The sequence below is a fragment of the Uloborus diversus genome, chromosome 2, assembly GCF_026930045.1.
Source record: "Uloborus diversus isolate 005 chromosome 2, Udiv.v.3.1, whole genome shotgun sequence".
NCBI classification, from domain to species: Eukaryota; Metazoa; Arthropoda; class Arachnida; order Araneae; family Uloboridae; genus Uloborus; species Uloborus diversus.
Window position 1 is genome coordinate 78,470,919 of NC_072732.1, and position 12,856 is coordinate 78,483,774.

Below are 12,856 nucleotides of genomic sequence, written 5' to 3' on the forward strand. Positions count from 1 at the left end.
GACTGCAATTAAAATCTATTCCTTTTTGCAGTTTGTTTGCTTTTGTGTCTTGAAATGGTTCGTGTGAGTGATATTCCTGAATCTATTGAACTTTTTGTATCAGGGTTGTTTGGTTTAAACCAAGTATTTTTCTGCTGGTGGTACGATGGAGGAGTATTATTGAGGGAGGACCCCTCATTCTTTGAGAAGTGAAAAAAATTCCAGCAATGCTAAACAATCATTGAATTGGAGCAGATGACACAGAAATTGAAAAATAGTTGGGTAGTATTATTGTATTGTGTATGTATACATATGAGTGATTCTTACAACCCTACAGGATTGATTTTATGATCATTTGATGAGCTATTTGTATGTGGTTTTATTTCATTCTTGAATCAATCACTAGAAATTTGCACTTTAACAAATGTTATAGGTTTCAACTTAACACCCATAAAAAAAAAAAAAAAAAAAAAAAAAAAAATGGGTATAAAATGTTTTGCTATGATTTCCACTTTTTAGTCATAAAGCTTTTTTTTTGTATGAATGTGTATTTTATAATAATATTTATACACTAGAGTTTTAGTGCAGCAGTGAAATGCAATTACTCTCACTTTAAAAAAGTAGCATGAAAAGATAATTAAATTTCAAAATTTGTGTTAAATAAATTCCTTGATACAATAAAATGTAAGCAAATTTTATAAGCTTTAATAATGCAAACTTTTTTCTTTCATAATGCTCATTAAGTAGAGATAATATCAGTTGCAAATTGTAAACATATAAAACATACATTTAAGATATTATGTGAGAAATTATTTTGAAAACATACAAAAAAAATCTTATTCACCAAGGTTTAGATTAGATATCATGTAACAAAAAATAAATGCAATATATATATAAAAGTGTTTAAAGAGTAACTGAAACATAAATGTAAATTTGTTTTTTTTTTTTGACAAAATCTTTTTTCAGTCATTCACTACTTTGTCATAAAAGTATAAAAAAAACCAAAAGTGTTTTGTTGCACAGAACTTAGTTGTAATTTTGGTATTGCACTTTTTCTGCTAAAATAATCACATTTTTTCGGTTTTAGTAGGATTTAAGTAAAAAATAACATGAGCAATTTTTTTTTTTTTTTTTTTTGTCTGTCGTGTATTGTATTATTTATTTTTGTTGTAGCTATCATGATTTCCCTATATTTTGAAGGTTTTGTTTCTGATTTTTAATGATAAGCTGTAGATTCTGCCAGAAAATTTTTTGGATCGATGGATACAGCAGCGTCCCCCATTATAAGCGAATTTTCATTTTTTTTACTAAGTTTTTCTCCCAGGAGAAAAAAAAAGAAAAAAAAACGTAGCGTTTTTCAGTATTTACTAAACTTACATTTACTAAAATAGTCGCTGTTTTTTTACAATTGATTGCAAAAATAGTCGTTTTTGCCTGTATTTTGACTAACTTTTGCTGTCAAAATAGTAGTTTTAGTCGTCATTGGCAGCCCTGCACCTCCCCCCCTCGATTGCCAGTATTGTTGCACTCCCAGAATTCACAGCTTAAATCCGCCTATGTTCCAGTCCCTTAACAATTGTTAAATCGGGGTTATATTGTTGTTTCAAATTACTTCATGAACAACTACTCTACTAATACACATTTTGACAGTACTTAATACTAAGACTTTCAGATCACTATTAAGCTATATCGATCTTAGTCTATATGGATAAATAAAAATTTGTATAATCTTAATGGAGCTCTGCCCCCAATTATTATTCTTCCCAAAAGGGTAACACCGCTAACATGTCGTGGGCTTGATTCCTTTACCAGTGTTGGTGAACAAAAACACGCCTGTTGTTTTCTTCTCTTCCCTAGTCATTGGAATATGTCAGTTAAAAAAAAACTGCTAATTGACTCCATTTGTTATACTAATTTAGTTTTACATATTATTTATTTATTTTTTTTATTATTTAAAACCTCAGGACGTATAAATGGACAGTTAAAAGTTGTACGGACCTGAAAATTTTTGTAGTCAACGTACTACCCCTGCAGTTTGTATATTTCCATTCTGTACTTGAGATTTTACTTATATGTAGTAATGCTGATTCCATACCCAAAAGAAAGCTTCCATAAAATCTTTGCTAAAGTTAAATCAGGCAAGCTGTGTTAATGAAAAAAAAAATGGAGTTGAAGTTTTATAGACAATTTCTTCGGATTATGAAAATTTCAGCAAATAGAATGCAACAAGTGGTAGAAAGCAATTTTCCCATCCTAAAATACTAAATGATGGGCTTGCTTTTAAGACAAGCTTGCTCTGACTTATTGATTTCATCAAATTATGCTTGTAAATATAGAAGTGCCCCCCTAAAGGCAAGGGTGCACCCCCTCAATATTGGAGATTTCATCACATTTGATACGAAAACTAGTAAAAAGAGATACCATCTTGATATTGCATATTTTCTTAATAAGAAAAAAGTACCATTGAGGATCTAAATGATTGTTAGAAATAGTTCTCGAGTCCACAAATGAATCAATCGGTGAACTATTTGAGTAGAACCAATATACTGGTAAAAATTCTTTTTTTCCCCATTCTTATTACTTGAAACACATCTAATTACAACCCCTTTAATCACGATTTAAAAAAAATTAGGCGTACCTCAATTTTATATATATTTCATTTTATGTTAATTTGTCATTAGCCATTCGCTCCCCGAAAATGATTGTCTATACCCCCCACCCCCATTGGCATGTGCTTTTTTCAGGACCCAGTCCAACCCTGGCTACATGTTTGCAACCATGGACTTTATGAATTGTTTGATGTGTTGAATACATTTTTATAATTGCATTTAAAAATGTGTAACGGATGTTACATTCAAGTTGTAACGTCTGTTACAAATTTATGTAACGTCCGTTACATGCCTGTTTCTGCATGGTTTTTATTATAATCATATAAATTTTGGGAATCATAGTTGCTTTAACCTAAAAATAAAGAAAATAATTTAGAACAAAACTTTTTAAAAAATGTTTCACAATGTGAGAAGAATTTATTTACCTTTTCGTAATGGACGTTACATATAATACATGATGTTGTAATTATGCCCCTAATTAGACTATTTATATTCAAAACAAGCCCAAAAGTGGTTTTATTTTACTTTTATAGTTTTTATATCAATATTAAATTTACTCCATTTAAATTTAGAATCACAATTTGCATTACTAATAAGGTACAAAAATGATCATTTTACTTGCTAAAAAACACAAAAAATAGACATTTTACCATCTCTTCCTCCACTAAATAAACCTAATATGCGAAAAAAGCAACACTAGATTCTTGTTTTGGGGGTTATAAGCTTTCCAATGATATATAACTCTTGGGGATTTGTTTAAATTGATTTTCTGTCTTCTTGGTTTCATGTTAGCTGGAATTCACCATGTGCTCAATGGCCCTCAAAAAATATGTATACAAAAAATCATCACCATAGCCCCCGGGGGCTGTGACAGAACCCCGGGAAGGCACAATTTGGGGGGTAAAAACGAGGGAGGAGGGGGAGAGTCAAATGGCACAAAACGCACATCAGTATAGGGAACAAGGAATGTGTGTGCGAAATTTCAGCTTGATTCGTCTTATCGTCTGGGCTGTAACCCTGTCAAAGAAAGCGAAAACTTTTTTGAACAGCGATTTTCTAACTTGAATTCCTCCTCCCCCTGATGGTCCTGGGGATTGTATTTTGGTTTATGTCGTCAGGGCCACTAAAGATTGAGTATACCAAAAATCAACTCCGGGGGTCTTCATGGGGCTGAGATACAGAGGGGTGAAAAACCCAGAAAACCCCAACTTGTTCTGTTGTATAAACTGTTCCTTAGTCGCGTTTTTTCTTGCGTCTTTCTTGGCGATGGATTTGCTTTTGTTGGCTGCTGAAATTTGGTTTTCTTGGCGGCTGGGACGCTCCCACGTCCTATGAGTTTAAAAAAGGAAGAACCGATACTTATAATTCAAAAGCTAAGTTTTTTAATGACCGCTATGTTAAGCAAAAGTGCCAATAGAATGCATTATACAGCTCTGTACCTTATGTAGAACTGAACTCTAATCTTTCAGTGACCTAATGAACTTAATCAGCTTAGTGACGTTTCAAACTTCTTTGTACTGGTACACGGTATATATATTAAAGTTTATTACATATTAAAAGTTACGTATAGTGTCTTTTTAATTATTTGCACAGTTAACTGAGCAAATATCTCTGTAAAAATTATTGCAGAAAAATTATCCCCTCCCCCCAAAGATAAGTGAATGTACCTTACCTAGTCTCTTGCATATCCTATTATTTGCAAAACTGACATGAAAATGTTGATAATGTCTAAGTAGATATTTAATGCAGCAAATATATATTCCTCTGGAGACAAACTATATTGATGTTTTCCCCCAATCATCAGCTGGGTGTCAACTACAAGGTACTGGAAAAGAAGAGTTAATGACCCAATATAATAAATGTCATCATTTTACATTGCAAGATATATTCCATTTTCCAAGTACAGCTTTAAAAAGAGTAAAGCAAATTTAATTTTCATTAAATTACAACACCGTTTATCCAGACTAGCCGGGACCAAAGGCAATCCAGATGAACAAAAATCCAAATAATATGGGTAATAAGTAAAACACATTCCTAAATAAGCAGAGTTATCTTTTATTGCAGCAAAAAACGATGCATTGTAACAAAATTACATAGTCTTATTTCTTGCAAACAATTTATCATTTATAGCCCAGCTGCAGCGGTGTCGGACTGACACACTAAATACGCCATGTTGTTCATTGCACGACCTATGCAGGAGTTGTACATTTAATCAAAATAAAGCGAATTTTTGCGCATTTATGGTTCTGCTCTTACTATCATAATTTAGAATTATCATTTAAGTGAATATATTTTTTTCAGCTCTATAAATGTAATACGGATAATCGAGGTTCTTCTGTATTTAAAATTGAAGTACTATGGGTTAGTATTAAAACAGGCAACATTACGTATAGTTTGAACACTTACAGCAGAAAATATCAGGGCTGCTCCTGATGCATAGAGTAACTGCATAATCTATAATACAAAAAAATAAATGAGTGAGCTGCAAAACATTCAAATCACATTATGTATCACACAGATTCTTATAGCAAATATTTTCATTGTTTTTGTTAACATTGATTTTACTTACTTTCCCAGGAAACAAAATTGCAAAAAATCCAAAGATAATCAGTATCAGAAGTGCAACTAGCAATATTCCAGAACAGGCAGTAAAATCAATCTGTTAGTAAAGTAAAAGAATTGAATTTCAATCTAGAATACATACGTAAATTGCCTATTACAACTCTAGTTTTTTAATTTAATTTAAGTTAAAATAAATACATTTCTATAGAAATTTTTAGAATATGTCCTTGCAATAGGATACCATTACACATAAGCGTAAACTGGGGGGGGGGGGGGCATGAGTACCCCCCAGTTTTTAAGCAAAAGATTTTTTAAAATTGTTTTTCAAATGATCTATGGCTAATTTTCAAATGATAATAAAATGTAATTTGTATGTTACTGATGCAATTGTAATGAATTCTATGCAAAAGTTGTATCCTTGTAGTCAACTACCAATTAGTAATTTGAACCCATAGTTTATCTGTTTTTAAACTGCACCACAGTGAGCAATCGGAAGCCCAGAAGAGGCTCGTGTTCCTGATCACAAAGTGATGATGACCCCTCCCCCTCGCTTCCCTATATATATATAGGCCTAGTTTACTAAAATCCTGTAATCTTAGTTTACTAAATTTATGTAGTAAACTTGGATTACATGCCTAAAAAAATTAATGTTTTCAAGAAAGGGCGGAAATGTTGCTGCATTTCCAAGCGAAATTTACTTTTAATAGTTTAACTGGCACTCACATGAATGAATTTACAACCATGTAAGAGAGGGGTCAAAACAGAACAATGGTGCAACCAGGGAGGGCTCACCGGGCTTGTCCCCCCCCCCCTCCAGAATTCTGAGTTAAATTTTTTTCAAAAGTATTCTTTATTATTGATGAGAAGATAAGAATGTCTTTGGAAAACAAAGTGATTTTTATAAATTAATAGCAATGTCAGGAAAGTGGCAGCTTGTGCCTTAATTTAGTGGGTGGACCCACAGTTATGTTTATGGGTCATTCTTCAAAAAGTAACTTTTCTGTCACACGGCTTTTACAGTAAAAACTTTAGGGAACAATTCATTTATCAATTATTTTTAATTTCATCAAGATATATCTATTTAAACCTGTCAACAATTTTTTAATAATATTTTTTATTTTAGAAATTTTTTGGCTCACAACATGTGAATTCTCACCTCCGTGGCATGTCACATACCTTATGTGACTTTTTGTTGCATAATAATTTGTTTAATTAATAGCATATACTTATTTATTCATTGTTCCTTTCACAAGTGTCTCAAATGCTAATTGTTTAAGTATATTTAATTTTTTAATATTGTGTTTCAGTTTATTTTAGTAGGACAAGGAGTCATGTCACACAATAAATTCTCATCTCCGTTACCCAAACACAAAATGCAATTCCTCAATAACACAAACCGATAATGCCATCAAATTTTATTTTTCATGATACAAGGGAGTCCCCTTGTTTATTTTCAGCCATAGTTGAAGTCGTCCCCATTGAAAAATAATTCCAACACAAAAAGTTTGACAATAGTTTGACCAATATTCACCTAGATATGAAACGCAGCGTTTCGTGACTTACACTACTTCACACTCACTGTCAATAACACCTTTTGGGGGAAAATATAGCAGTGTACAAAGATTTAAAATTTTTGTCAGCATAGTGTGTTATTTTTCAAATTGATTGAGGTTTTGTAGTGTTTTTTGTATCTTAGCATAACATTTGCATTTGTTTTTTAATATCATTGAAAATCAAAAAACTTTGCTTTTTTTTTTAACTTTTCTTCTGAAAGGACAATAAGTTCCTGTTTCATCTTCTATCTGGCCCCTTAAAACTTTAATATCTCCTTGAGTTTTGGTTGCATAAATGTTAAAAATTTTTGCGTATGTAATGTATTTCAATGGAGATTATTTCCCTAAATATAAGTTAGAAGACCTAGGGCCCATATAAAAAGTTATTATTTTTATTTTTTGACTTTTTTTTTACGCTTTTAACTTTTAGCATCTCAACGCTGCATCTGATTTTGAACATTTTTGCAATTGAAAGAATACATCTTAGACAAACGGTTGCAAAAAAAAAGGTCTTCATAGTTAAAACAGAACACCCCGTATATTTTAAATGAAACCCTCGGCTTCCCTTAACCGATCAAATTGATAATAATATTAACAGCAGTAATAATAATAATATGTTGTAATAGAAGTATTAATCTAATCAAATGTGCCATCCCCTTTCTTCAAGAGAGGTGGCACACACTCTCAAACATTAAGGAACTAGACTCTTAAAAAGAGAAAGACCCCTTACCACTAAAAACACCACCGCAAAAAATGGTCTTGCTGGGTGAATTAAATTATTTTCAGGACAGGGCATAAAAAAGTATTCAACAATATTTAAAAAAATACTTTATTACAGTATAAGCATCTTGACTTAACAATTGAAGCAACCTTAAAATTAAAACATGGATAACTGACAAATCATGTCTAAAAGGTCCGTCTAAACAACAACAAAAATAAGTAAATAAAAGAAATAAACAGAATATTCCTATTGCTGAATTTTTTACTTATCGACTTTCAAATTTAGCTTATGTTTTATCATCATTATTATTAAATAATAATTTTGAGGAAGAGAGGCTGAAAAATTAATTACAGTTACACATTTACTCTTTAAAAAATATTTAATCGACCAGTTATGGGCACATTAACTTGAAAGGATCTTAAATATTTTAATTAATGGCAAAATTAAACCTATATGATAGAAAAAAAAATTTAAGGTACATACCAATAGAACTGCAATCTGATGAAAACCAGCAATGTAATTTCTACAGTGTCTCTCGACTTTTTTTGACATTCGGGCCTGCAAAAGCTTTTCAAAAAAATTCACGCGGACCAGTACTGTTTTTTTTTTTAACTTGTAAAAAAAATTACGAACGGCTGAAGTTTTCCCCCCTTCCTTTTTTACAAAGTAATAATAAATGAATTAGTAAATATATAAATAAAACTCTATTAAATAACTGTTACACAAATATTTAAATGGTAAGACAAGAAGTAACTATGGTAAAAAAAAATGGACATAAGTAAAAAAAAAAAGCTGCTGAGAAATCATAGAAAATTATAAAAATTAATCTTAAAACTGACGTAAAAGATTAAGTGTTGGATAATATTATCATTAGGTATTAGTTTTCTTTCATTTCGTTTTTTATTATTTTTTGTGTGCAGACCAAAAAATCTGAGGACCAGTCTTTTTTTTTCTTTGCCGGTGCGTCAGACCACCGGGCTTCTCTACTATTCGAAAAGAAAGTCTTTACACAGAAATTTTGAGAATAACTCCAAAAACAAATATGTATGCATTGTAAAACATGCACAGAATCTCATAAAACTGGCAATCTCCATGCCTTTTGGAAAAAATTAAGACAAAAAAAAAAAAAAAAAAAAAAAAAAAAAACAGAAGCAGAATGGCATGATAAAAGGTTTTCCCTGACACATGGGCAGGGGGCAGCCGATTCTCTGCCCTTTTACATGTTATTCTATAGAGTGACGTTGCTAGACTCTTACCCGCTGACCTCTACTCTTCCCTCCAAGCTACTGCTCTCGGTTGGTATTAAACAACTAGGATTTCATTCTTGCTCGGCGAAATTTGCCCACCCTGAAGTTGCAATGAATTCCTTCGGGTGTTATCACCCGCCGTTTTTTGCTTTCTGATTCAGTCATTCCGATTGGCTAAGGGCAGAGGTGTGGCCCTTATATTCGGGGGCAACTTAAAGCGAGCCCGTAGCTCTGAAAGCTGTGCACAGCGCTAAAATTAATGGGATTTAAAAACTTTCTGGCTATGTTTAGAGATATGCGGGGAGGGGGGGGGGCGACATATTTTAAATCTGTTGTTTGCCTTACTTTTTTGCTTTTTAAATTGAAACACAAAGCGACATTTTTGTCAATAATTACAATTATATAGTTAATAATTTTGTTTATTAATTACAATTTTTTTGGGTGGGGAACTGCCCACAGCTACGAGCCACCCCTGTGTCAGGGGAAATCTTAATTTCTTTCAAAAATAAATTTTTGAATTTAAATATTCAAAAGTTACAGTTCATTGATCAGCTAATCGCCCCCCTCCCCCTGTTTTATTTCTTCTCTTTCTTTTCTAGTTCGTCTGAAAATAGAAAAATGCTGCTCCTCCAAAGTCCCCCTTCCCCCCATACACATTGGGTGCATTATGTAGAAATTTTGAGCCATTCCTAGACAATAGAAATGATCTTTCTGATTTGTTAGTGAAGGAAGATTCTATCATTGAAATGACGCAAGTGATCATGGATGTGTTAATGATCTGCAAAGAATTACAGAGAAAATTCTTAATGACTGCCAAAAGACTATCATAGCTAGCTCCTCTTTATAAACAGGAAATGAAATTAATTTATGTTTTCTTTATGCATGTTGTGCATAAAAGTCGATATAAGTACATATTAAACTTATTGTACAATTAGTCATTAGTAGAATGAAGTATTCTGTTATCTACGGAACCAAACCCCTATTTTAACAATAGTATTAAGTCTCGATTTATGCAGTTTCAATTTACGCAGCTTCGATTTATGCGCAGCTTCGATTTATGCGGCATTTCCGTGGAATGTAACGTAACCCCTGCGTAAAACGAGTGTCTACTGTATATAATGAAAACTCATTTCATATTCCCCGATGATGTGTTTTCTACACTTTCACTCCACCCTAATTTGCATCTTCTTTCCTTTATTTAATCTGACGGTAATCAAAAAAGGAGTAGTGAATTGGAAGGTTTAACGCTACGTTTTAGAGGTACTTTATTTTTTTTTTCCTTTTTTACTTTTATTAGCAAGAATGATGGAAATAAATGAAGAAACAAATATTACATACTTTTGTCTGGAATGCGAAGATGGTAAGAGCCAAACATATTACCTATAAATAAAAAGGACAACAAGAAATTTCAATTTAAAGACATAACCCAAAATGGCATTTTACAGCAAATGAAACCTAGCCAAACCATATAACAAAAAGAATTTATGCAATTTTCAAATAGGAGTCTTCCATTCATAAGCATGCAAAGAGGAAAATACTATTAAAATAAATCTCAATTTACTTACAGCACAGATGGCAACAGCTATCATTACAGCCTCAGTGTCATAGTAACTATAAAAATAAGTATAGTTTATTAGAAAATCTAGTACATTTTTAAATGAAAAGTTTAATCTTGATGCTGACTCATAACCTACCTTGCAGCAGATCCCAACAGGAATGATTCAAAGAATGTCTTGAAAGATAAATAAAAACCTGTTACAATTTTTATCAAAATTTAAAAAAGTAACATTTTTTTTTTCAAATGTTTCTTAGCTTGAATTTCCTTTAAATCTATTCTAATGAGATATTAAAATTGAGAAACATTGGAAAAAAAAACTTCTCTTGCTATTCATAATCCCCCCCCCCTAGGGATGTTAGATACAATAATTCCGAAAATTTTGGGCTCTAGTCTCCGAAAATTTTGAGCTGACAACACATTCTAAAACTCAAAAATTTTCAATTTTTTTTCTCAATGATTTTTGAATGCATATTTGAAGAGTTTTTAGAGGAAAGGGGGGGGGGGGGTACAGCTTCCTCATAGTTTCAGGAAATTTTACTTGAGTCCACTAGCACTTCTAATACATATATTGAGAGACATATTACTTTAATTTGCTCTTAAAAAAATGAATAATTCAATAAATATTGGATTTCTAAAAATGCCAATATGAGAGGAATAACATCTTTTCATTGATTAATCTTGATTCCTAGAAACTTTACAATGCAATAAAATGAGTTGCATTTGAGATCCAAGTTTTAAGAAGGCACTGCACAATCATAGTATGTATGCAGTGTGGATATTCGACTTTTCCCGAGTTTTGACAAAAACTTGAAATTGACACCCTTACACTTTGCTTCAAGTTTTTATTTCGGGTTTCAATGAAGAAAAACACAGAAATGTTTCTCTCTCTCTAGATCTAGCACTGTATGTATGTGTAAATATCGAACCCTGAAACAAGTTTCCGAACCCCCCCCCCCTAAAAAAAAAGTAGGGAAGTTAAAAAACAGTAAAGTAGCAAAAAGTTATAGAAAATTACATAACAAATTAAGAAATAAAAGGAAAAAAGAATAATATAATTTAAGATAAATTTGTTATTAGAAAAAAAAAAAAGAATGCCAAATCTTTGACTATTTTGCCGAGACTTCAGCCTTGCCAAATCATGAGGTCTGATTTTCTATTGATGTTAATTCAATGCTAAGGCAACAATTAATACTTATCATAATTGCAAAAACAAAGCCTTTTCAAAACATAAGACGTTCACGAAAATTCTTTTCATACATTTAGTATAAAAAATCGTACATTTACATTCATAAACAAGTCTCTTACCCTTCATTTTCGATTTTTAAACCATTATGTAATACTGCAGTGATTTTTTTTTTTGGAAGGGTCTGAGAAAATTCCAAGATTTTTAGAATTTTAAACGTTTGTTACAATTCAAACTATTTTGAAATTTATAGGCATTTCTTCATATTTTAAGATACATGACTATTTATTACAGTAATTTGGGTGTTAAAAACAATCAGGGAAACAGCGTTTTTTTTCAGCGATATACAAAACCTGGAAATTCAGATATCCGGGATAGAGATAGTCCCAAACATCGTGGATAGTTAGTTTTCCACTGTATTAAATGTTTTACAAAATATAAAAACTAGATTAAGTAGGAAAGAATGCGAGTACATTACATTCACACATTACATCTAACTTCAAAAAATTTAAATTAAGAATGCTTAGATATCTGTTATAATATTAAGATATAATATAAATAGTGTACACATGAAAAAAGTTTACTTACAAAAAGAAAGAGGCATATAAAATTTGAAGGAAAACTTCTACGAACACCAGGACAGCAACTCAGTACAATAATCATAATAAAAGTCATAGCACTAAAAAAAAAAGTTATAAGTATAAGAATTCCTTTTTGAAACTGTGGAATAATTCAATTTAAAGCTCAGTTAATGCTGTACAAAAATTGATAAAACATAAGCAACATGATTATGTGAATTATAAACAGCATACCTTTAGTTCTAAAAAGACAGTGAAAGCTTTTGAACAACTATTTATTACAGTATAACCCCGATTTAACGATTGTAAAGGGACTGGGAAAAGTTATTGTTAAATCAAGGAACATCGACATTCAATGCAGTCAAATTCGGACCAGTGAAATGTATCATTAAATCGAGGAAATCGTTGAATCGAAGTTATACTGTATTTGTAAGAAAGTTGATTGGTCATTATATTACATCATTGTAACTACAGAAGTTTAAATGTTAATGAACTCAACTAGAGCTACAAAAATAGAAACAATATGCAACCAAAACCAGTATGTACTCCTTATTCACAATAATCCCCTTATGTTTCTTGAAATTACTTGGCTTTTGTGTATTTTATAATTTTGAGAAATTTGCATTTGTATATGTTTTTTAACACTTCAGAACAGTTTCAGCTCAGAAACTTAAAATTCCATGATTTCTTTAAGTTTATTGCAATGTTCCCCCGACTTTTCTAAAACTGCAAGTCTTGGACAAGTTCCAAAGTGTTTATACAGTTACACTTTAAAAACTAATTCTGCTATGATGAATTACATTTCCGATCCCTGTCCAATCATTAGTTACTTCATTGTTTTTCATATAAGACAAACTACTCTCAAG

At 31.5% G+C, this 12,856-nt stretch overlaps 1 protein-coding gene across 1 annotated transcript in view; it reads right to left on the reverse strand.

Moving 5' to 3' along the window:
* LOC129217119 (protein lifeguard 1-like) overlaps positions 1 to 12,856 on the reverse strand; it is a 36,252-nt gene that overhangs the window by 3,630 nt on the left and 19,766 nt on the right. Inside the window, exons 5-11 of the mRNA XM_054851372.1 lie at positions 12,001 to 12,091; positions 10,366 to 10,403; positions 10,237 to 10,282; positions 10,010 to 10,051; positions 5,158 to 5,247; positions 4,995 to 5,042; positions 4,261 to 4,413 (exon numbers count right to left, since the gene is read on the reverse strand). Coding sequence (XP_054707347.1) covers positions 4,261 to 4,413; positions 4,995 to 5,042; positions 5,158 to 5,247; positions 10,010 to 10,051; positions 10,237 to 10,282; positions 10,366 to 10,403; positions 12,001 to 12,091 — 508 coding nt within the window. The remainder of the gene's footprint in view (positions 1 to 4,260; positions 4,414 to 4,994; positions 5,043 to 5,157; positions 5,248 to 10,009; positions 10,052 to 10,236; positions 10,283 to 10,365; positions 10,404 to 12,000; positions 12,092 to 12,856) is intronic.